The 25680-nt window shown below is 49.2% G+C and overlaps 1 protein-coding gene across 2 annotated transcripts in view; it reads right to left on the bottom strand.

Annotated features, from left to right (window-relative positions):
• WWC3 (WWC family member 3) overlaps positions 1 to 25680 on the bottom strand; it is a 116268-nt gene that overhangs the window by 23670 nt on the left and 66918 nt on the right. For both annotated transcript variants that reach the window (XM_035029685.1, XM_035029684.1), the window contains exons 6-11: positions 22966 to 23095; positions 19099 to 19230; positions 15286 to 15359; positions 5853 to 6095; positions 2851 to 2940; positions 1099 to 1664 (exon numbers count right to left, since the gene is read on the bottom strand). In XM_035029685.1, coding sequence (XP_034885576.1) covers positions 1099 to 1664; positions 2851 to 2940; positions 5853 to 6095; positions 15286 to 15359; positions 19099 to 19230; positions 22966 to 23095 — 1235 coding nt within the window. The remainder of the gene's footprint in view (positions 1 to 1098; positions 1665 to 2850; positions 2941 to 5852; positions 6096 to 15285; positions 15360 to 19098; positions 19231 to 22965; positions 23096 to 25680) is intronic.

Genomic DNA, 25680 nt, shown 5'->3' with positions numbered 1-25680 from the left:
CAGCTTCGGCACTGCTGACATGTTGGCCGGACGGTTCCTGGAGGCGGGGGCTGTGCCGGGCACCGCACGATGGTGAGCCGCATCCCCGGCCTCCACCCCCCAGATGCCAACAGTGCCCCCTCCCACGGCCTTCACTTGTGACAACCCAACACCGTCTCCAGCCATTGACAAGGACCTTCCAGGGCTCAAAATCTCCCCTGCTTAAGATCCACTAAGCTACACAGATATCTAGTGTTTGCCTAAATGGAATGTCTAAAACCTTTCTGCTGTGTAAATAAAAGTTCAGGAACTTTAGGAATGAGACCTCGCTCTTGGTCCTCTTGGAAACCTAAGGGAGTTAGAGTTGCTGGAGCTTGGCTCAGAAAAGCACATGGGGTCAAGATGAGGAGGGTCGGAGCCCAGGCCCTGCTTTGTGCATAAGCCATCAGCTGGAATACTCTTTAGAACACCAGTTCCGTTTTCTACATGGGCTACCACCGGAAAGGCCCAGGCACCAAGGAGAAGCTGAATTAACACGGACCAGATGCATGAAGTTCGCCTTGCGCGATTTGAGGACCACCAGAGAAATCGGATGGGTAGAAATGACGGACGCTTACTGGCACGTCTTTTGAAATGACACCGATCACCTTCATTCCCATGTTTGATAAATTACACCTTTGAAAACTGTAAGGACGGAGGCTAAGAGATGAAGGCACAGGGACAAAGGAATTAGAGAGGTACACCGGCCACATGCACCCTGGGGCTGCGGGAATTCACGGAGGCCCCAGGACCCCCTTAGCAGCCTCTGACTACGGGAAACCGTGGTGCTTACCGTCCTTTTCAACGATGAAGCACGTCCTGAAAACAAGCCGAATGCCCGGGAAAGACGACTTGGCCATCCCCGTGACCTCTCCAGGCCCCCGACCCCACGGCCCCATGAGGAAAGCACACAGCAGCAGGCGTGCCCTCCTCCTCACCCTACCAAGTCTGAAACCTACAGCCGGCCACGGAATTGAAGAGGCGGCGGGCTTCAGTGCAACTGCACGCGATTTCTTCCCCGAACCCGAAACCCTTCTTTTCCCGGGACGGAGAGAACCCACAGCACCCCTCAGTACTTACTTGCAGCCGTGGGAGCGGCGGTCACTTGGGGTCCGCGCTCGCGAGGTCCTTCCCCATCCCCGGGGAACCCGTGCGGCTGAAGGGATGCCGTGCCCTGCAAGTCTTCGTCCCCCAAAGCACAGGCCTGAGCCCGCAGTCTGTCGAGGGCGCCCAGGCCGGGCACCTCGAAACTGTCCCCCAGTTGGGCCAAGGGGGAGTCGCGCGAGGCCGGGAGGAAGGGCGTGTCCAAGGGCGAGCTCGGGGGAGACAGAGAGGACAGGGAGGAGCGGGAGGACAGGGATGCCAGGGACTGCGGCGTGTCCAGGGAGCGCCTCTGCTTGTGGAAGCCCGAGGGCACCGGGGAATCTAAGAAGGGGGCATCTCGTCCCAGGGAGTCGAAGGGAATGAGATCGAAGCGCAGAAGCTGGCCACACTCGGCGTCGGGTTTCTCGTACTGCGGGAGGCCGTAGATGTCGGTGAAGCTGATGGAGCTCAAGGACCCGCGGCTGGAGGCGAGCGAGCCCCGGCTGGAGGCCAGGGACCCGCGGCTGCTCCCCGAAGACACAGTCAGGGTGCTGGCGGACAGGCTGAAACGAGAGATACCCCACGCTCTTAGAAGAGCGGCCCAAAGACCTGTGCTTAAGCCCCACCGTTCTCCACTGCAAAGCTGAGCATCTGGTCTGTTCCAGAGGGAACGAAATCCTGCCCCATCCTCCCATTAACCAGAGCGTGTCTTGAACCACTCACAAGCATTTATAAGGCACCTGCACTAGTATTTCCTTTGTTTCTTTTGAATGTCAGTAGAGAGCGACAGGTAACATCAGAGACTCACGCCTGACTTCAAGTTCCAGCTCAAACGCAGACTAGCTGAGCCCACCGGGTCAAGCAATTTGCCCTTTCAGGACCCCCCACTTTCTCACTGGGGGCTGGGAGATAATCATTCCTACGTCGTGGCATTTTTAGGAGGAATAACCGAGAAAATACATAGAAAGCCGTTAATACTACGCCTCACGATATACTAAGTATTTGAAAATGAAGCTATTACTGAGCATCCAATTCTTTAAAAATATTCATATCATTTTTTAAAAAAAACAAAATAAAACTATCCATGTGCACAGGGAGATGGATATATACACTTCAGAAGCTGTAAATTATAAAATCATAAGACGTATTTGAGTTCAGACTCGCTATTCTGCAGCCAAGCTTGGTTCTCCTCATATTCCCTGAATCATACATTAGCAGCTCCTCTTAAAAATACAATGTAGCCACTTTCCCACTCTGTGTTTACAACCCCTTCCTGTTCTAAATTCTGGTAGGAGAAAAACAAGCTAAAGGGAATGATGAAGCTCATGGACATGCCACTGTAACATGATAATTAGGTATAGCTTTCTCTTTTAAAGTTACCTGCCTTTTTAGGGTGCCTGGGTGGTTCAGTTAAGTAAGCACCTGACTCCTAATTTCGGCTCAGGTCATGATCTCGTGGAGCCTGCTTCACATTCTCTCTCTCCCTCTGCCCCCAACCCCCCCCAAAATAAAAATAAAAATAAAAATAAAGTTACCTACCCTTTTTTTTTTTAAGATTTTATTTATTTATTTGACAGAGAGAGACACAGAAAGAGGGGGAACACAAGCAGGGGGAGTGGGAGAAGGAGAAGCAGGCTTCCCGCTGAGCAGGGAGCCCGATGCGGGGCTCGATCCCAGGACCCTGGGATCATGACCTGAGCCGAAGGCAGACGCTTAACGGCTGAGCCACCCAGGCACCCAGTTACCTACCTTTTTAACTGGGACTGGAGATAGGACGTTAGGCGGGTAGCTTCTTCCAGCTGCATAAGTAGACAATTTCTTTTTTCTTGAAGTAGAATCCTGTAGGTAAGAAAATTGTCCATTGGTGGATTTCAAAGAGAATGAGTTTATATTCCCAACAAGAAATTCAACTGTAAATTTCCCCAAGTGATTTAGGTTTGAATGACTCAAATCTAGAAAACACATGTAGGTCACAAACACCAAGATAACAGAGACTGTTTTTCTCTTGCTTGACACTGTCCCCCAGCCCCCTGAACAGTGCCGGATACACCGTAGACGCTCCACAGATGGGTGGGTGGGTGAACGGATGGGAGGGTGGGTGGGCAGGTGCATGAACAGGCAGGAGGGATGAGAGGCTAGACTAGAAGATGGCCTCAAATGCAGAGCACGGGGTAGTCTGCTGGAACTCCTTAGGACAAATCAGAATCCCTCGCCTAAGCCCTGCTCCGGGCAAAAATGCATGGATCCTAAAATCCATAGAATTAAGATTAGACACAAATAAAACAAAACAGCAACTGTCACAGAGTTGGAGGGCATTTTTTCTCTTCTTTCCACTTTCTTCGACTTGAGGCTAATTTCTGAAATGCACTTTGTCCACTGCACTAAGTCCCCTGCCTCGAATGGAGCCCTACACGTGGTACAGGCACTCGACACTTCCTGAATGAATGAATGAATGAATGAATGAATGTGTTTGCCTCAGAACAAAACAGTCCCTGTTTATAAATCAAACGATGGCATTTAACATGTGACCAAGTAGGCACCCTTAAAACAGTCACTCTGTCCTTTGGCGGGGGAAAGGCTTGACACCGTGCCAATCCCCAGTGACACTCACTCACTACCTGGCGATGAGGGCACTGGGGCCGAGGCAGGCAAAGCCTGGCCAAGCAGCGGGCCCATCTCAGCCCCAAGACACCACCCTCGGTCGCTTCGTTCCATCTCGACACCGGGTCTCTCTAACGTCCCTCAGCCTGCTCCCAGGGAAAGCTGCCCACCTCGGGGGCCCATGCTTCTAATTCAAGCATGCATCCGATGAAGGGAGGTGCACGGAGAAAGAGGCCTGCCTCCGCCAGGCCCAGAACACCCCGGCTGCCGGAGCCCTGGGGGGGCACTTGGCGCCCCTGCCTCACCGTGCAGCACGGCTTGTAGACAGAGACCGTTTGCAGAAGTGGCCAGCATGAAAGTGCTTGTCAGCACCAGGGGACAGCCCTCCCTGCCCAGAGCCGTTTAGCGACAGATTCAGGAGACACACGGGGGCCAATTCAGTCCCAGTGGAGGGCTCTGCATCCCAGGACTCAGCTCCTGGGCTGGTCCCACAAGACACTCCATCAGCTGGACGAGCTTGGCTGACCCAGTCCCTGAACCCAGGCATCGAGGGTCATACCAGCTCCATGGGGTTCCATGGATTTGTACCCTGGGACCCCAGCACTCACGTGTGCTGGGATTTCCACGAGGCAAGGGCAAAAACAATCAAGGGTGCATGGGTGTGGGGTCCTGAGAAGCAGGGGGCATTCATGGGACAGAGTCCATCCCCCTTAAGAGACAACCAACCCAACGAACTCCCAGGCCCTCCTACCCAGAACATATACAACAGAATACCAAGGGGAGGGCAGAAGCACAAGAGCACAGACGAAAACTCCAGTCCGTGGTCCCTTTCCAGACTCAGGATCAACTCCACGTTTATTCTGAGTCACGTGACAGGGCACGCGATCATCCCGAGCAAACTAAGGTTCACTCCAGCTACTCCTCCGAGCTGGGCTCTCCCAATGCCACCGCTTCCGGCCAGCGCTGACACGAGCCGCTGAAGTCACACACAGACCTCTAGCTATTAAGGATGCCTATCCAAGGGCGCCTGGGTGGCTCAGTTGGTTAAGCGACTGCCTTCGGCTCGGGTCATGATCCTGGAGTCCCGGGATCGAGTCCCGCATCGGGCTCCCTGCTCGGCGGGGAGTCTGCTTCTCCCTCTGACCCTCCTCCCTCTCATGCTCTCTGTCTCTCATTCTCTCTCTCGCAAATAAATAAATAAAATCTTAAAAAAAAAAAAAAAAGATGCCTATCCAAGCACTGACAACCCCAGCGGTACCTCGGCTGGGTAAGCTCCCACGTGATTAAATGACAGGCCTAAGGGCGTCGGTACGGATGCCCTTCACCTATTAAACTCTCCATACAGAGGCTCATACAGATACAGCGTACGGTCCTCTTAACACACTGGACTTGAAGGTCCCGTAGATTATCACACGGGGGGGGGGGGGGGGGCCTCTCCAAAGCTCGGCTGACAGCGGTGACACGGGGAACGCAGACCCAGCCTCCGACGCGGCCCGTGACCGCGCGTGGCCAACGGAAGCCGGCAGCCCGGCACGCGCCGCAAGGCCGGGCAACAGGGATTCGGGCTGCGGGGCTGGCCTCACGCCTCCGAGGCCGGCGGAGAGGCGGGACAGAGTGCGGAGAGGCGCCGGGCCGCCGGCTTCGTGCTCCCACAGAGCCTCTCCCGGGGCGGGGCGGGGGGTCAAAGTCGCCGATGAGAGGAAGGGGTAGGGCTTGCCGCGTCGCCGACCGTGCCAGCACCCGGGCTCCCTCTCCCACCCTCCTGCCGGCCGCCCCACGCCTGTGCGGGCTGCCGTCCTGCAGACAAGGGGCAAGCACCCCGATGCTGGGGGCGTGGTGCTAAGCAAGGGGCTCCCAGCTTCCCTCCCTCCTTCCCCTTCTCCATCCCGTCCTGCTTCTGAACAGGGAACAGGCACCCCGGGAGCCCTGGGCAGAGCCGGCACCTCCCACAGAAGGGAAGGCACACGCTCCCTCCACCTTCTGCCTTCCCTCTACGCGGCCAGGAAACACACCAGGCGGCCGATGCCCTGCGTAACCATGACCAGGACCAGTCTCGAGTCACGTGCAAGTTCTCCGAGTTAGCTTTTCCGGGTGGTTCTTCCCCCGAAGCTGAGCCCTGCCTGCTCCTAAACCCGCGGAAGCCAGCCCACCTTTCCGTGGCGCCCTGCACCGACGTGGCCCGGGCTCGCTGGATCTCCTCCTCCAGGCGCCTCCTTTCCTCCTCCAGCCGGGCCACGTCTTCCACCGGCCTTCTCTGCTGAATGATGAGCTGCAGCTCTTGAAGCAGGGCTTCCTTCTCCTTGAGGAGCTGCAGCCGGTCCCTGTCGGCCTCGGCCAGGCCCGGCCACGACTCGTTATCAAGCTGGGCCAGCTGCTGCTGAATCGTCGACACTCTGCAAGAGACGGGCCCAGAGAAATCCGTCAAGTCAAAATATCACCACCCATTCTCCACACCATCACATGGATTCTAGAAACTCACTCTTCTAAGTGAATACTGAAATTATTGCACCAAGTGAACCTTAAATGACAAAAACAAAGCACCTGGAAAGATGGGTCATAAAAAGAATGTGGAGGTCCTCTACATAACCTCCCCTGGCCTAGATTTGGGGTGGCAGTAAGCATGGCATGCTTGCTTCAAAGGACGGACAGGAAGGCTGGCATCCTCCACACCCCCTGCACTGTGTTGTTACAGATTCGTGCTTTCCTCCACGGCACTGTCCCAGAGCAGGACGGAACCAGCTCCTCTCTCCCCATCCCCCACCAGCAGCGGCTAAACACAGTGCTGGATACACGAGAGAAGCTTCTGGCTTCCTGCCTGCTCTGCCGTACCTAACTGCCAACACCACGCGGACAAAATGACAGGAGAGAAATGCACCCATCACGGGGCTTCTGAACAGAAACCCCCCGAAGCCTGGCTGGCGATCCACGTCTTCCAGCTCTGTTTGCTCTCTCCAGCCCCAGGGACCTGGAGCATAAGAGACATTCAAAATGCCTTGCAGAGAGCAGACACTCAGCAAAAGCTGAACGCGTGAAACTGTGAACAAGCACGCCAGCAAATACACGGGAGCTAAGCGCAGCCACAGGGGGGGCGGGGGGGCGCAAACCAGTCAGCCTCACCAAACGTATCGGCACGACCACCCGCCGGGGGGAGAAGTATGGACGCTGCTGTCACCTTCCACGTGCCTACACTTCCACGTGTTTGGCACACAGGCTGCATCGCTTTGGGCCCTTTAATGCAGATTAAATGAGACGGATGTGGCTTGTATTTGCAGAGCAGCCTTTCACAGGCGGAGCAGAACGATTTCAGCCCTTCAAGTTCAAGTGTGGCTAACTAGGAGGGCTGTTTTCAGACAGAAAACGAGTGACGCCAGACTCGCCCTGAATGCAGCGCTGTGGAGGACAGATGTTGGCACACATGCCCCAAAAACAAAATCCAGAGACTCCTCTGAGGTCACAGAGAGCTGTGAAGACAGGGAAGCGGCAGGGGCACATAGCCCTGCATCCTCCAAGGCAGCGATTCTCAAAGTGGGGTCCACTTTGTTTTTGTTTTTGGGGCATGTGTGCCCGCACGGGGTCACGCTCCTCTTGAGCTAGACATGAGCATGGGGACTAGTCAGCCTGGCTGGAGGGCTGGGTAAGACGCCTTCTTCAAGTACCAAACCAATAAAAAAACCCAACAGTTAAAAAAAAAAAAAAAAAGTGTAGGGACACCTGGGTGGCTCAGTCGGTTAAGCGTCTGCCTTCGGCTCAGGTCATGATCTCGGGATCGTGGGATTGAGCCCTGCGTTGGGCTCCCCATTCAGCAGGGAGTCTGCTTCTCCCTCTCCCTCTGCCCCTCATCCCTGTTTGTGCTCTCTCTCTCCCTCTCTCAAATAAATACATAAAATCTTAAAAAAAAAAAGTATATAAGTTATAGTTTAAACGTGCACATTTTACTCAAGTCCAATTCCCCAAGAAGGTAAAGAAAATAGTTGAATGTCAGTAGCTTTACTAGGCAAGTTCTTTTCCAACTTAAAACTAATTTCCTGAAAATGTGTTGGAAAATGGTGCCAAATCATGTCACTGGAAAATACTACTGGCAGAGCTGGCTGACCAGGACTACGAATCCAACGGGGCTTGAGCATCCATCTATGTCTAATTAGTGTAATGAAAATTTATGGCAGTCATAGAACTGAAGCCCAAGGAAAATACACTCCAAGTCGGCCCATAAATAAGTTAGTGCCAAATCAGACATTATACCCAATGAAATTTCTGGAACGCTCTACCGGAGATCAAGACAAGTCAAAAGTAAGAAATAAATATGAAAGAGGCGAACAACATTGAGCAAATCCATTGTGTCCTCATAACTTTTCATTACATTTATCTGATCAACCCGCAGGAAAGCCTCTCTGAACCCAGCTGAAGTTCGCGGTAGCGGTATTACTTTGTAACATACACTAATTCTCATTCATATACTACCAGCACCCACATTTTTAAAAGCACTCCCTCTGAGTTTTCGGAGGTGTACATGGGAGGTGATCAAGATTCCATTTGAGTTGGCCAGGCGCTGGTCAGCTGCAACTCTACAAGCATTCGAGCTGCTGAGGGGGGCAGAAGATCCAACCCTAGGTAATCCTATGCTTCCCAGGCAAATCTCAAGTAATATCCACTACCAGAAAACAGAACGAGCAAAGAAAAGAATTATAGGCGGGAAGAGAGGCAAAGGGCCAACTTCAAAAGGTCTGTCCACCGAAGGCTCAAGAGTACAGCGGCCCAAGTGACACACAGTACTGTGACTCTGCTTACAGGACAAATATGCACAGACACGCGACACGGCAAGGGACAGCCTCTGCAGCACAGACAAGATCGGGATAAAGCTGACTTCGTGCGGCCCCTGTGGAAAAGCTGTTTGGGCTAAGCTGAACACGAGGCAAGCGTTTCTACGCTGAAGAATAGTGCTTTTTCACATAACTGAATTTCACAAGGATGTAAATGACGGCGTGGTCGTCTCAGAGCTACCTATGAGTCCCGAAGAACATGGATATATCGTGCCAAGGGACTGTACAATTCTTTCCCTATATGCACATTCCAGATGCCGACATTTGGGGCCTGCTCTCAGCCAGGTTGAGAGTGAGGCACATACGTCTTGTCTGTCTGCACTGGAGGCCAAAATCTCTAGAAGGATTCCTCCAGTGATTTCTTGTGCATTCACCAAGGGATAGACAAGACAGCTTTGCCTGTGACGCAGTACGCCTTGTCTACTGCGCTGCTGGCCTAGAAACAAGCCGTCTGCAAGGAGGATGCTTCGTGTGTTAGGTTCAGCGGAGAAGACAGACTTTGTGCCTGAGGCTAAACACAGATGTAGACTTACAGTGCCCCTTCCCCCACAGCCACTCCGTGCGGCTGACCCGGAGGCTGGGACCCCACTGCTGCGAGTACCATCATTCCAATTCTGAGCAATATGAGAAAAACAATCTCCAGAAAGGCGCTTTCTTTCCCCCTGAAATATAGTTTCAGTGAAATTAAATACATGAAAGCAAAGTAAGGTCATGATTAAAGTTGGCAAAAAAGAAACTTCCCCAAGGTCATTTTTATTTTTTTACTTTATTTTTTAATTTTTTAAAAAGATTTTATTTATTTATTTGACAGAGAGAGACCCAGCGAGAGAGGGAACACAAGCAGGGGGAGTGGGAGAGGGAGAAGCAGGCTTCCCACGGAGCAGGGAGCCCGACGCGGGGCTCGATCCCAGGACCCTGGGGTCATGACCTGAGCCGAAGGCAGACGTTTAAGACTGAGCCACCCAGGGGCCCTGCTTCACAGACATTTTAAAGCACCTTAAAGTCCAATGAGAACAGAAACTCATTATCAAGACTCAAGGTCCACCTTCTAAATGATCCTAGGCCACGAAGGGAGCCTCTGAGAACTCCCTCTCCGGGGCCATGCTCCTCCTTTAGCCCCAGTGAGTGCCATCTATGTCACACTCCCCATGGCCCATGCCACTTAAGGAAGGGGGAGGGGCTGCTGTAGGGCTGCCAACTTCTTATTTTTCCAAGTAGAGATTTTGAAAAAACCTACTAACATCAACTAGCATCATTATTTTGTAAGAGAAAGATATTTTAGCAGAAAAAAAAAAAAAGAGAGAGAGATCAGAGTAAGAGTTCTTTAAATGGAAAAAAAGCAAATCAGCATGATAAAAACCTGGACCGGGGACACGGCAGCGGTGGCGGGCAGTGCTGGGAAGCAGAGGTCTGTCAGCCCACTGGTGTGACTTCTCCAGGATCTCCTCCTCTGCTGTGGGTCCCTGGAGGTGAGTGTCTTCTGAGGTTTTACTTCCTTTTCTCTTTTCTGCTCACTCCTAGCCAGACTCTCTTGGACTGTTTACTTCCCTCCTCCGGCCAGCCTCACTCTCACCAGGCCAACAGCCATGGGACTTTTTTACGACTCAGTCCTGAATTCTTTTCCTTTCTCAGTGCATGTTCTCTCCCAAGGTGAGCTCAGCCACCATGACGTCAGTACCACCTCCAACTGCCCTCCTGGATCTCTCACCATTTGGATGGCTCACACGGACCATTCCCGACTCAAAAGTCCTAGAATGCCCAGCATTTTCAACTCTTTTTCAAGGTACTGGTGGTCCCCCATGACGCAGACCTGCCTCCCTGCTCATGGCATCCTCCATCCCACCTGCTCCCCCATTCCCCTTCATTCTGCAACTATAGGCTGGTCCAGCTGCCGCAGAGGGACCCCCCCCAACCTCCTCAGAAACTTGGCGATCGCACAACTTTCCACCCTGATCCCTGCTCCCCTCTTGGTTGAGAAAGCCCTTCCCAAATGCACGGGCAGCCGGAATCCCAGCATCCTTCAGGGCGCAGCTCCGAAACAGCAGCCATTTTCTCCAGCACCCAAGAGAATTCATTATAGAAAGATTCAAGATCATGAGGCTTTTCAAATGTCCATGAAGGCCCAAGAACTGTAAGCTGAGCTTGGTATGATGATGTATCCTGCGAACACAGTTCTTGAAATGAAGAGACCATGCCCTGCCTCTGTTAGAACCCTAAAGACATGCATATCTTGATGCTTTTCTGTCCTCAGGTCAAGGGGCAATATCCCAAGGCCCACAGCGGGCCTTGGGGAAGGGAGCCAGGAGGAGAGCCAGGACCTGGGCCCCAAGGACTCCTTCTGCTTGCCCACTGGCAGAAGCAAGGGCCAAACAGCAAGTGTGACCAAATGGGGCCCTCGTTTACTCATTCAATATTCAGTGGGTATTTAGCTACTGGAATTACAGCAATGACCTAAACGGACCTAAATCCCTGCCCTTGTGGGGTTTACGTTCTCGGAGGGAAAAACAAATGATGAAAAAACAAACACGTATATAGAGAATGGGTTAGGTGGTTACATTTGCTGGGAGGATCGGGGCGATGGGGGCGGGAATGGGGAATGCTACTTTATTCTGGATGATCAGGGAAGCGTCTCTGACAAGGTGACCAAGAGGAGAGCAGAAACCATCTGACAATTTGAGGCAAAGCATCCCATTGTTGGCAGAGGAAACGGCAAAGGCCATGGGCACTGTATGAGTTTCCTCTTGTTGCTGTAACAACAGACTCAGTGGCTTAAAACAGCACACATTATTATCTTATAGTGCCAGAAGTAAAAAGTCAAAAATGGGTGGGCAGGGCTGTGATCCTTCTGGAGGCTCTAGGGAAGAATCCATTGCACTGTCATTTCTAGGGGCTGCCCACAGGCCTCAGCTCGTGGCCCACACCACTCTGATCTCTGCTTCCCTCCTCACATCCCCTTCCCAGACTGTCCCTCTCTAAGGACCCTAGTGATGACACTGAGCCCCCTTGGATCATCCAGAATCACTGCCCCATATCAAGGTCCTTAACTTAATCCCATCAGCAAAGTTTCTTCTGCCACAGAAGGCAACACAGCCACCAGGTTCTGGGGATTAAGACATGAACATCTTGAGGGGGCCATTATTCTGCTGACTCCAGGGACTAAGTCAGGAGTGTGCCCGGCAGGTTTGAGACCCGGCGTGTCTGAGGAACACTGAGGGGTCAACCTGTCTGGAGCAGGGCAAGGGAAGACACGGGGCAGTGGGCTAATGCCCTGAGTTAGTGGAAAACCGGCTCCTGTGGGTCCTTGTCCAAACACAGTAGGGATTTAGGAGCAGAATAAGAAGGCCAAGAGTAAGGTTTCTCAGCTGAGGCACTACTGACATTGGGCCACCGAAGTCCTTGCTGTGGGGCCACGCTGTGCATTGTGGGCTGGTCAGCAGCAACCCTGGGCTCTGCCCTAGTCAGGAGGACCAGAACTGTTCCCTAGGGAGCAAAAGGGGCCTCCTGCAAGGGTTGAGAGCCATGTGGAACAGGGGAACGATAGCATCTAACATTTTCTGAAAGGATCACTTGTCTGGAAAAAAAAAATTCAGACACAGCAACTACAAGAACCAAAAGTCACACAAAATTATGTTGAACGGCACCAGGAAATGCACCATTCACACCAGGGAGAAGCACATGACCACTGAGAGAAGGTCTTTGCCCGTTACTCTAGTAAAATCGACAAAAAAATGAAGATGTTTAATGATGCTCCACAGATGTGAAAATCAGGGCTCTCCATCGGCACTGGTGGCTAAGTCATTCTGGAAGGCCATGTGGGGACATCTATCAAAACTCTTTTTTTTTTTTTAAAGTAGGCTTCACGCGGGGCTCAAACTCAGGACCCTGAGATAAAGACCTGAGCTAAGATCAAGAGTCAGATGCTCAACCGACTGAGCCACCCAGACGCCCCTATAAAACCTTTCAGTGTATGTGAGTTAAGATCTGTACATTTCATTGCTAAGTATCCGTCCAAGGAAACAGTGCTTTCCGCAAGGCTGAGGCCTAGGAAAAGATGTGCACTGTTTGTGAAAAGGAAAAACTGCAACCATCTAAGATGTCTCTCCACAGAGGGATGCTTATGCATCCTAAGCTATGCATCACATACTACATTTAACTAAACTGGGCTTACTTTATTTAAATGTTTAGGTAAAAGCCTGGAAGGTGTCACGCCAAACCATGAATGGTAGGAAGTGGGATTAGAGAAGGGGAAAGTGGGTGGTCTCTACTGATTGTGCCTGTGACAAAAACAATGTATTCGTGTATTATTTTTGTAATAAAAACACAGAGGAAAATACAAGTGTGCACGCACGTCTGTAAACATGCACGTGCTATATGTGTGTGCACGTGACTTCACGCATGCGCGCACGCGTACACACACCCCCCCACACACACACACAACCCCAGCACGTACTGCCCGAGTGGGGATAGGGAGAGGTCCTCACTCTCAGGCAGAGCCACTGATAAACCGACATATTTCTGTTAGTTGGGGACGAGTTTATATCCCAAATAGGTTAAAGACCGTATGTGATCACATCGCATAACCCACACAGTTTTTTTCAAATGTCCAGAACAGGGCAGGTATTGTGTAGAAAGAAGTACGATGTCCCATTCTCCCAGCAGCTTCTGCCCCCTGCAGAAGCTGGGGTGGGGTGCAGATGACACTACTGGGGGGTCACCCATGCAGACCAGCTGGCAGGAAATCCCGCGGGGATGGCCCCGCTAAGACACCACAGTCCTCCAGCCAGAGCAAGGGTTCTCAGCCTCGGCACTGGTGACATGTGGGGGAGTCACTCTCTGTGTTGGGCCGGCCTATGCGCCATAGGATGTTGAGCAGCGGCCGTAGCAGGTCCCCCAGAGTCGTGACAACCAAACCTGCCTCTGGACATGGCCAGAAGTTCCCTGGGGGTAAAGTCCCCACTCCCCAACTCCGCCTGTTGGGAACCACTGTGCTAGTGGGAAAAGGACAGGCCGTGCTTGTGCAAGCCGATCCAGGACATCTCCACAACGTGTCCCTGATACTTAAATGTGGCTGATGCAGCCCAGAACGGCGTTTCTGGCCCACAGAGGCTGAAGCACTGGGGGCAGGGCTCCCCCCCGCCCCACCCCCCACCCCGCCCCACGTAGCTGCAGTGTGTTCCTGACAAGGTCCTGGCAATCCTGAAATAGTACTGTCATTTAAAAGATGCCGATGAAATGCAGTGTCCTCCCCTGAAAATTTTTCTTAAATACTTGCCTTTTCGCCCAAATGTCTCATCTCAACATTTAAAAGGTTACTCACTGTGTACCAATACTATCTCTAGAAAACAAAGAGATCACGTGCTATGTTTAGTAAATGTCGCAGCAAAACATGTAACAATTATGTCCCTAAGTGCAGCAACCATCTATTTTCTGCATTTTACTACAGCACAGCAAATTCCAGCACCCACACTGCGCGGTCCAGCAGAAACATGCAAGAATGAGCAGAGGAATATTCAAAGGGGACAACGGCCCCTGACAAACAGCAGCGAGCTCAGGAGAAGGAATGCACGACAGATGGAGAATATGACCGCAGAGACAAGCAGCACGGCTGAATGCACTCGGCAGCGGTCGGTGTGGAAGCGTAAAGCCCACCACAGATACGTGGTGAGAAGCCAGGAAGAAGCGGGCATACGAGCTCTGAGCAAACAGAAAGCCCATGTCAGCTCATGTTGGCCCTCTAGCAGGGAGTCATATGATCCGCTTTTGTTGCTATTTTTACATTTTCTAAAAAGGCGACAAAATGGATTTCCAGACATCAGGAATGATACAGTATATGGAGCAGACCCAGCTATTTTGCTTCCAGAAAGGACCCCCTGACCCCACCTGGCATTCCACTCCTTCTCCCCCACCCTCCAAGAAAATAGTTCATATGTGACTAAAGAAACTTTTTTAAAAAGATACGGTTCACAGCTTTCTGAAGCACATATCTGGGAATAATTTGGTTTTAAGGCTCTCCTCAGAAGACACAAAAGAGTCTCTAGGAAGGGGACACGAAAGCTAGGGCAGGGTCAGAATACTGAAACCAGGGTCCTGCGAACGTGGGGAGGGACGTGACCTGCTAAAAATACTGCACTGCCTCTCAATTCTGCCCTTGTCCGATGCTTAGGGCTGGAAGAGGGCGACAGAAAGACAAATCCTGAACAGGTACAGACAGGGTCAAGTCTTTGATTTTCCGAGGGCAGAAGATTTATGGCAAAGGTCCACAGAAAAGGCTGTGCTGCGAGTCTCTCCACCGAAATCTGGCGGATGAGGTCCCGCTAAGACCTGTTGACCTAGTCCTTGTTAAACTGTCTTTTAAACCAAGATATGTGACTGTTTCCATTAAGCTCTGGAGTTAGAAACGACATAGGTAAACGATAAGGAAATTGTGTTGAAGCAGGTCTGAGGGGCTGCTGCTGGTCGGGAGGTAGGGAAGGCGGGAGCCCTGAGCTATCTGAGAGGAGAAGGAAGCCGGGAAAGTCTCTGTCTTTATTAGCTCATGGCTTTAGAACTGGTCACAACAGTGAGACGTTCATGTGTTAAATGCACATGAAATTCTATCATGGGCATTAAGAGGCTTACCCAGAAGGGAAGATCGTGGATTTTGTATTCTAGCAGATACCACTTTCTGATGAAAAGTGGACAGTCCCACAATGGAGCGCCACAAAACCTCTTTCCATGGGAGAAAGGAAGGAAGCAGAAGGCAAGACTTGAGAAAGGAGCTTCTTACCTCTTTCTGGCTTCCTCATACTGCCAATTAAGCCTGACTCGGTCTACAAGTCTTGTTTTATCATCAAAGACAAACTTTCCGGAACAGAAGGAAAAAAAAGGGGGAAACATATTAAAGACATATTTTCAAAATAGAAAATTCATTTCAACTTTCAGTGACAATGAAGAATATTTTAATTTGTCTTTAAATTTCCATTTCTCAAGGGTCTGGAAGGAAATACACCAAACAGTGCTCGGCAGCGACCTCTGACTGGTGGAAGCTGCAGGTGGGGCTGAGAAGACTGCCTCCCAAGCACTAGTGGATTTGTTTAACAGTGGAAGTGTATTCATCTGTTGTGTAGTTTCTAATAACAACAACAACAACAAATTAAATTTTAAAAACATAGGGAATTATTTAGTAAAAGCTGACACAAAGGCAAAAATATTCATCCCATTTTGTACAGTACGTTCTCTCGTTCTTCAATGAATGCAGAAGAATGATGTTCTCTTAAGAAGTCGCAAGATCTGAAGAAGATGGACTAGCTCTGTGACGGATGGGCTACAGGCCTCCTTCGAATGTTACATAGCATGTTAAAGAACTAAAGGTCGAAAGGAAGGAAAGCAAGGTGTGGAAAAGCCTGAAGGCGGCCCATCGCCCTAGGAGTTAGAACTCAAACGTATGGCGCTCTGACGTGATCACTAGCTGTACTTAAATGTTTTCATACCAATTACGCTGAACTAAACAAATTCCTAAAACAAAACCAAAAAAGACCTGTATGGGAGGTAACTGTAGCTCACCCTGGTTACTTCTTCCTTCATTCCTGGAAATATACGACACTAGTTCATTAAATCAATTGTCTCTGTAGATCTGACCGTAACTAGACCCTATGTTAGAGCCACTAAGTCGTCTTTTTTTTTTTAAATAACCTCATGTCAACAAACATTTGAAAATATTCTATTTGAATGATTAGAGCTGAATTTATTGACCCCAGTTTTGATATATGTCAATAGGAATTTCTTTATATCTTTATTGCTTTGAATGAGGGACAGGGCGAGCATTCTCTGATGAGGCGTGTCACCACTGTGCACATTTTAATAGCCTCATCCAAAGCCCCTCTCCATGGTTTCCTCAATATAAATATATTAAGGCTACAGCATCACATCTCCAGAAACTGACTACACTGGGAATGAGCTATTTGTCACCTCATCACCTTGTTTGTTAGAGACTCCTGCAGCTGACCCCTCATCAAGACAAATAAATGTCATTTCCTAAAACCTCTTCTCGATGCTGTCTACGGATCTCTAAGCTCTGTTTTTGCACTCTTGAGAACAAATGGACATCTTAATCAAAAAAGGAGAAATCTATGGCCCAATGGATTCAACAGGTTCCTGTTGCACAGTTCTTATGTAGTCCTATAGCACGCAAGTGATAACTAAGTCAGGTGTGCAGATGTCTAAGATGGTCCCCAATGGTCTCCACCTCTTGGGATTCAGCCCAGGTGAAATCCCCTTGAGAGCGCTCTAGAGCTATGATTTGACCGTAACCAGCAGAATACAGCAAAGATGATGGGAAGCCATTTCTGTGATTACGTTACAAAAGACGGTCACTTCCATCTTGCTAGCAGACTCTTTCAGTCTGCACACTTTGATGAAGCAAGCTACTGTGCGGGAGAGGTCTGTATGGTAATGAGACAGAGCCCTCAGTCCAAAAACCTATGAGGAAGTGAATCCTGCCAACAGTCACGTGAGCTTGAGAGTGGCCCCTTCCCCAGTCGAGTCCTCAGACGAGACTGCAGCCCTGGGTGACACCTTGCTTGCAGTTTCAGGAGAGCCCCTGAAGCAGAGGGCCCTGCCAGACTCCTGAGCTACAGGAGAAGTCTGAGATAATAAAAGTGTGCTGTTTTAAGATGCTAGGCTTTGGAGTAATTTGTTATGCAGCAATAGCCAACTAATCCAGTTCAGCCCTTCAATATGTTTTTGTTTTTGTTTTGTTTTGTTTTAACAACTGCATGATGTAGTAGAAAGCACAGGGGCTTAGGCATCAGAGATGTTGATGCAGACCCTGTCTCTCCCTGGCTACATGACGTCAGGTGACTTGGCACCTCGAACCCCTCACCTATCAAACGGATATGGAAACAACTAACAAGATAACAGCCATGAAGCTGTCAACCCAAGGCAGGCCCCAGTAACCTCACAAACATGACAATTTATGGCTCAAGTTACTGCAACAGCATAACCAACCACTCCGCACCTGACATCTTTAGAAAGTCTTACCTAGATCATTAGAGAACCTTTGATCTTACCTGTTTCTCTCAAACTAGTTGAATCTCTTAATTCTAATTCTAACCTATGGTAACAGCAATAAATTATTCATGGAATTCAATGAGTCTTATACTTCTTTCCTTCCTGCACGCCAAAAATCTTTAGGCCAAAATGGCAGACATTTCTGACTTACAGATTCTTCTCTGTGTGTTACATAGATGGGGACCACATTCTTTAAACCAAAATCGCCTGGTCAAAAATGTCTAAGTGTAAAAAACAAAACAAAAATGTCTAAATGTACTTTTGAGACTGACAACTGAAAATAGGACTGTTTCAGAACGTCCAAGACCAAAAGAGTCATTATTTACCATATTATACTCAAAGAGATACTATTTATCCAAATTTCAAAATATTAGCTAATTATTTAAAACCCAGAGTTTTTCGTCAATGGTTTTTTTCTCCTGTTTTTTGCTTTTTCTTTACTTAATTTTGGGGAGGACACTGCACATTCCATTGATGTCTCCTCTTTACTTAATAAGCCCTAAGAAAAAGAAGCCATCTTTTTTTCATTTGTTTTCCTTTTGTAATAAACTTCACTCAGTAACATTATAACAGGAGTGTCTTTAAGCATTCACTACCCTACTTCAGATGATGATTGCCAACTTTGTTTTTGTAGCTAACTCAAGGCTTCAGTAATTATCAAATGGGGCATTATGAAATTCTTCCAAGTTCCAAGCAAAATTAATTTTGATTCAATTCAATTTCCTGACATTCTTTTAGAATAAGAAATAGCATCAAAGTATAACCTAAGGGTGACACAGACACAAAGCCTCTGAAAATCACTGGTCTAAGCCAAAGATCAGTAAACTATGACCCCCACAGGCCAAATCCGATACTGTTTTTATAAATAAAGTTTTATTGGAACACAGTCCTGTCCATTTGTTCACATATTGCCTATGGTGGCTTTTGCACTATAACAACACAGTTAGGTAGTTATAGCAGAGACTGCATGGCCTGCAAAGGCCTAAAATATTTACGATCTGGACCTTTACAGAAAAAGTTAGCTGATCCCTGCTCTAAAATGTCATATGTTGGGCGCCTGGGTAGCTCCCATCCTTTAAGCGTCCAACTCTTGATTTTGGCTCAGGTCATGATCTCAGGGCCGTGGGCTGGAGCCCCAGGTCAGGCTCCACACTCAGTGTGGAGTCTGCTTAAGTTTCTCCATCTCCCTCTGCTCCTCCCCTCCCCACACTCTCTTTCCTCTCTCTCTAAAATAAATACATCTTAAAAAAAAAAAAAAGAACACATCTAAACTCAACTCTCAGAAGGATTCTGCTGTTTTAAAGAATCCAAATTACAAGGATAGAGATACTAAGCAATTCAATTGCCTTCCATGCCACGGAACCTTCACAGCTGGATTTTTCCTTCAAACTTAATGGCACAAAAGCCAAAACATTTCTCAAGAGAAAGTGGCAAAGTCAAACAAGTGAGTGATGGCAACACGAAAGCAGCTCTTTTCTCTCTGGGCGCACTCGGCTCTCCACCCACCCCCCGCCCCCCATTCTTGGCATACCTCTCCAATGATGTCCGTCTGAGACCCAGCATCGCAGAACTGTTGAGGTAACGAATCGCCAAGCACACCTGGACTGTGAGGGTCGCTAAGAGAAAAGCTGTCCTTGAAGCCCTCGGTCAGCTTGGCCAGGCTCTGCAACAGAAGGAAACGAGCTACTTGGGCAGAGGTGCTAATGGTCTCTTCCCTTTAGAAGCAGTCATGTCATCGGCTCCAGGGCGGCCGCGTCAGCGCCGGAGAGCTGGCCCACCCTGCCCCCCATTCCCGTGAGATGTAAAAGACACGACCCTCACGACCTGCACCTTTTTTTTTTTTTTTAAAGATTTTATTTATTTATTTATTTGAGAGAGAGAGAGAGAGAAACAGCATGAGAGGGGAGAGGGTCAGAGGGAGAAGCAGGCTCCCCGCCGAGCCGGGAGCCCGATGCGGGACTCGATCCCAGGACTCCGGGACCATGACCTGAGCCGAAGGCAGTCGCCCAACCAACTGAGCCACCCAGGCGCCCACGACCTGCACCTTTAATCCAATGCGTAGTCATCTAAATCAGACAGTGACGGAGTCCTCCTGGCAGCATGAGAATAATAGATAATAGTAGAGAACAACTGTGGTACCATTTTTACTGGTTTTTTTTTTTTAATCTTCCTGTTTTCTTTCTTTTTTTTTTTTTTAAAGATTTTATTTATTTATTTGAGAGAGAGAGAATGAGAGAGAGCGAGCACACGAGAGGGGGGAGGGTCAGAGGGAGAAGCAGACCCCCTGCTGAGCAAGGAGCCCGACATGGGACTCGATCCCGGGACTCCAGGATCATGACCTGAGCTGAAGGCAGTCGCTTAACCAACTGAGCCACCCAGGCACCCTAAATCTTTCTGTTTTCTAAAGAAAAAACAAGCAGGGGCTCCTGGGTGGCTCAGATGGTTAACCGTCTGCCTTCGGCTCAGGTCATGATCCCAGGGTCCTGGGATCGAGCCCCACATCGGGCTCCTGGCTCAGCGAGGAGCCTGCTTCTCCCTCTCCCTCTGCCTCTCTCCCTGCTCATGCATTCTCTCTCTCTCTCTATCTCAAATGAATAAATAAAATCCTAAAAAAAAAAGAAAAAAGAAAAAAACAAGCATTCCCTCCAAAAAAGCCAAACTCAGAGAAACAGAGTGGTATGGTGGTCGCCAGGGGCTGAGGGGTCAAAGGGCACAGACTTCGGGTTAGAAGATGAGTAAGCTGCAGGGCCGGAATGCACAGCACCATGCTTAGCAATATTGTGTTGCGTATCTGAAAGCTGCTAAGAAAGTAGATCTTAAAAGTTTTCATCACACACACAAAAAACAAGGTACCCACGTGAGGTGATGGATGTGTTAACTAACTTTATCGTGCTAATCATTCCACCTTACATGTGTATATCAAGTCACCAGGTTATACACCTTAAATTTATAAAATTTTATCTGTCAACTGTACCTCAATAAAATCGGGGGGGAGCACTGCCATCCAAAATGTTGTATCAATAAATGAGTCTGACAGAGATGAATGTTGCCTTGAGATTTTTATAAACCACACAGAAGGAAAACCACTCCCAGATGAGGTTTACATATTTTTATAACCTGATTTTTCAGTCATAATTCTACATGGTCAAGAGTCATCTCATACGGATGTTAGTTTGCCCAAAACTAGAGCAACTATGTCTTCTGGCATACGTAACTCCTTTAGGTGGAAGTCAAAAAGAAATGAGATTTTTCTCCAGTTTTTTAGAAGACTTTTGAATGTATTTCTCTCCAGCAGACACGGCTAGCTGGCTCTGGATCCAGACGAAGGCATGCTGGAATGGGCCAATATTGTTAAGGTCATAAAACACAGAACAACTTCTTTGATTTTGCTAGAGAGGACGTTGCCCAGGCCTCTCCCTGGAGCTTCTCAGAGAGGATGCTGGGGTCTGAAGTTTCTTACAGAAATTCCATCTCCACCACTGTGGTGGGGAACCCACTTGAGGCAAGTGGGTGGCTTGCCCCAGCCTGGCACACTGGGAAAGGCCGGGGCAGAGAAATCAGCTCAATGTCCTGGGGCAAGGCCTCCACGCCCCCATGATGGAATACCCCACCTGGTTCACCCCCGGGGGTTGGGGCTTCGATTAGATGCGGCATGTCCACACTGCACCTCGTCCAACGCTGCACTCAGAGGTTCCAGGAAATGGCGGGAGCTGTTCCTGCCACCATGTACCTCTCATGACCTGGGAGTGCATCTGAAAATACAGGTTGGTGGGTCACGCCTCCAGAGCCTAATCTAGCAGGCCTGGGGTAGGGCCCAGTAAGGGGCAATTGAATGACCACTGTGGGGACACTCCACAAGTCTCCTGAATCCTTGACCTTCGGGAGTGCTGCCGTGCAAGGCAGTTATGTGTGCACCTGTCTCATCTGGCCCACAGGTCCGAGCTCTGCTTCAGACGTGCTTCTATCCTTACATTCTGCAGAATCTAGACACATGCCTGCCACGCACTCAGTGTGTTGAGCAAAAAATGAAAGCCGTAACAGAAACATCTGAATGCACCCCAGGACCAAGCAGAAAGACCAGTGCACATCCATCTGCAAAAACTCAAGCTTTTTTTAAGTACAAGAAAATCTACAGAAGTTCAAGGGACAAAAAAATAAAGCAGTATAAAGCTCCAACGATCCCAGCCATATAACTAAAATCTATCCACGCTGACTACTTTGCAGCCATATCAATGAATGAAGCAGCTCATTGTGCACAGATCCAGAAAAGGGGACGGGGTGTTACTGTCCCGCGAGGAAGCCGGGGCAGAAGAGTGGCAGGCACAGCCCTAGCTTTCTGTGGGGACAGCTGAACATGTGCTCACCACCCTCTCCTGTGTCTGCAAAAATGCTGGCAGGGTATACAAGAAGCTAATAAAAGTAGTTACAGGGCAGGGTGCCTGGGTGGCTCAGTTGGTTAAGCGACTGCCTTCGGCTCAGGTCATGATCCTGGAGTCCCGGGATCGAGTCCCGCATCGGGCTCCCTGCTCGGCTGGGAGTCTGCTTCTCCCTCTGGCCCTCCCCCCTCTCATGTGCTCTCTCTCACTCTCTCTCTCAAATAAATAAATCAAATCTTTAAAAAAAAAAAAAAAAAGGTTGTTACAGGGCAGGACAGAATGGGGTGGTAGCAAGACTTCTCATCATAGACTTTTTAAGTTGTTTTGATTATTGAACAATCTGTATCACCCATCGTTACGGCTTACACTGTGGCCTCCCCAATGATATGTTCAAGTCCTAAGAATCGGTGAATGTGAGCTTCTTTGGAAAGAGAGTCCTTGCAGATGGAATCAAGTTAAGGTGAGGTCATACTGAATTAGAGTGGGTTCGAATCCAGTGGTTGGCATCCTTATAAGAGAAAATGTAGACACAGAGACCCAGGGAGAACACCATACGATGACATGGCAGAGATTAGAGTGGGGCATCTACGAGCCAAAGAATGCCAAGGATCGGCAGCAGCTCCCAGAAGCTGGAAGAGGCGAGGAAGGGTCCACCCCTAGCGCCATCAGAGACAGCGTGGCCCTGTCAGCACCTTGACTCTGAACTCCTGGCCTCCAGACTCTGAGAGAATCGATTTCAGTTGTTCTCTACCCGCTTGTGGTACTTTGTCATGGCAGCCCTAGGAAACTAACACCCATACTTTCAAATATTTTAATACACATATGCAGAAATACACACACACATAAAGAACATATATACACGTATGGCATGGACATATGTTTTAAAATATATATGAACTGTATACATAACAAATATATATTATATACTGTAAACACATATTTTCCTAAAATGTTAACCGACAGATGGACACGCAGGCAGGCAAACGAACGGACACGGGATGCGAAGAGTACCAGGCCCCTACCTGCATCAGGTCCCGCCTCTCCTTCTCTCCTGTGCAAATGGCTTTCTTGATGGTCCGGAGCTCACTCATTATCGCCTGGGCCTCATCCAGTTTGTAGTTGGTGTGAGCACTTGACATCTTACGATCAATCCTGGTTAAAAAAGAAAAATCAGAGTCATTCCATGCGAGAGCCTAACAATACACTGAACAACAATGAAAAACTCAGAAGCTTTACAGAAAGGCGGGAAACAGTTAAACACATTGCTTCGGCAAAGAAAAATAAAGATCCCACAAAACCTTCCTGGCTTGTGAGTATATACGCAGAGATGAGACGTGACCGGTGGACGACTTCCTTTGCTCCAGGAACATCCAATGCAGGTGAGGACTTGCGAATCAGGATTCCCACGACCTCTATTAATGATTAGGCAACCAAGAGTGGCTTAAGTAATTTCCTGAGATTTTAAACTCCTCTCTGAGAGGAGGATCATGTCTTATTCGTTTATCCCCTGCATCTGGGTTAGTGGTCAAAAATGTCTATTAAATAAACATATGAATGACGTGTGTGCACGAACATATGGGAAACAGCGAGAAGTTGTGAACAATGCAATAATGATGCCTCATATAAAACTCCTCTATCTTTCTTTTATCTCATTCCAGCTCTAATTTCTCTCTCTCTCTCCCCCTACCATGCACCTCTTCAATTCTTTCCTCCAATCCAAACATCCATTCATCCTTCCTTCCATCCATCCAAACTTCCTCCCTCCCTCCGTCTCTCCTTCCGGCCAGTCCGCCCCTGTGCACACAAGGCCTGGTGTGGGCGGTGGAAGTGGAGTGCTGACCAAACCAAGGCTTGCCTCCGGCCCTCACAGAGCAGGCGGCCTCCTACAGCACACCCTTTGTCTCACCTCCCCTACCTAGGTCGTGAGCGTTGGAAGCCCTCAGGGCTAAGGAGGTTGGAATACTTTGGTCCAGAAATGGCATGAACTCCTTCTCTGGAAAGCCATTAGCAGGCCTTTCAGGTTCCAGCTCCGCCATTACACGGGTCCTGGGGCTAAACTGTGACCAGGGAATCGGGATCCTTAGCGGCCAGCCCAAACTCCCAATTTTCCACTCACGAAAGCATCCTGGCAGGTTGGTGAGTGCCAGTGACACTCCAGCATTACAGCGGGACCCTGGGCAAGTCACTTCAACTCTTTACACCTCAGTTTAATGATTCCCCCATTTAATGAGAAACTGTCAGGAGAAGGCTTACTTGGGAGGGCGTCTGGCATGTAATGTTTGCAGTGACTGGTCTGATTGTCAGGACAATGCTGAATCTGCGTACTCATGGGAGACAAAGTCAAGAATTCACCAACTCTGGTACTCTAACCCCAGACCTTGGAATAAGAGAAGGACAAATAAAACACGCAGGAACCCATTCCTACCCTCTGGAATCAGGCCTCAGGGCTCAAGAGCATCGCTGTGATTGCATTGGCTACAAATGATACATTTATGAAAACTGGTGGTGAGTCCTCTCCCGTGGAGTGGATGCAGGCGCATCATGGGTCCCCACACATTTCAGGGCGACTCCCCTACATCCCAACATGGCCGGGCCACGTGTTTTCCCTTTTCAGCTGTTTTACAGAGAACCAAGAGTCTCTAACGGAAGGCAGAAATAGAAGGTCATCCATCTCGTAGCACATCAGCCAAAGAAGTGGCCCAACTTTTCTTGCAGAGAAAATGGAGACTCATTTACATAATAATGTCTCCCTGTATTCATCTTCTGATAAAAGGCTCTCCAATACATCTCATTTAATGTCACAACCAACAACCCACAAAGCCTGATGAAGTCAGTAGAAAAGGGTTTCATCGTTCTCAGACAAAAAACCCGGGGCCAGAGAAATCGGATTTCTCTCGAACAGTCAATGACCAGCCCCTCTGCTAACCAGGTCTACTGCTCTGACAAGTACAGCAAATAGATCATCATCTGACACTGACACCCATATGGAGAAATGAAACTCCACTACATGGAACAAAACTTTTTCAATTGCTTGAAAATCAAAGCTAATCAAACAGCCACAGAAGCAAAGACACACACAGCCAGTGTTCAGGCGGTGATGCGAGCCGCTACGCACGTCAGCCCCAGCTTTATACTTGGGTGTTGTGACTTCCTTGTGGCTTTTAGTAGCAATAAAGCTTAAGTGTGGCCACCAGTAAACCCAGGGATTGAGTCAGCAGCCTGTCAAGGCACCAGGTTCTATGATTAGGCCCCAAATCCCCTCAAGGAGGGGGATCAGCAGCCCCGTAATTCATCCCACCAGCGGACACTGCAGAGCCCCTCGGAGAACGACAGTTCAACGTCAAGGCCACGGACCTGCACTCTGAGCTCTACCCAAGTGGCTCTGAGACCTCGAAGAGAAAGCAGATTGGCCTAGAACAGCTGTTTCCACTCTGTTCCGAGGGTGTCCTGGTGTGGGGAGCAGGAGCAGCTAAAGGGAGAGCCTGTCTGGGCTTGGGGACCCTCACCCCTGCTTCAGCAAGCACCTCCTCTTTGCTCTGTCTCAGACAGGAGATGTCTGAGATGCACAGATGTCCTTTGCAGGAAAGGAAAGGGAAAAAGATTCCACTGTTAAAAAAGTGTGAAAGCTACTAGGGAACGTGATCTTGAAGTCCTAGTATTTCAGAGAGAATACTGTTATTTATTTTTTTAAAAAGATTTTATTTATTTATTTGACAGAGAGAGACACAGCGACAGAG

The sequence above is a fragment of the Mirounga leonina genome, unplaced genomic scaffold (genome assembly GCF_011800145.1).
Source record: "Mirounga leonina isolate KUSES-001 unplaced genomic scaffold, KU_Mleo_1.0 Mir_268, whole genome shotgun sequence".
Classification (NCBI taxonomy): Eukaryota; Metazoa; Chordata; class Mammalia; order Carnivora; family Phocidae; genus Mirounga; species Mirounga leonina.
This window is presented reverse-complemented; position numbering and strand designations above follow the sequence as displayed.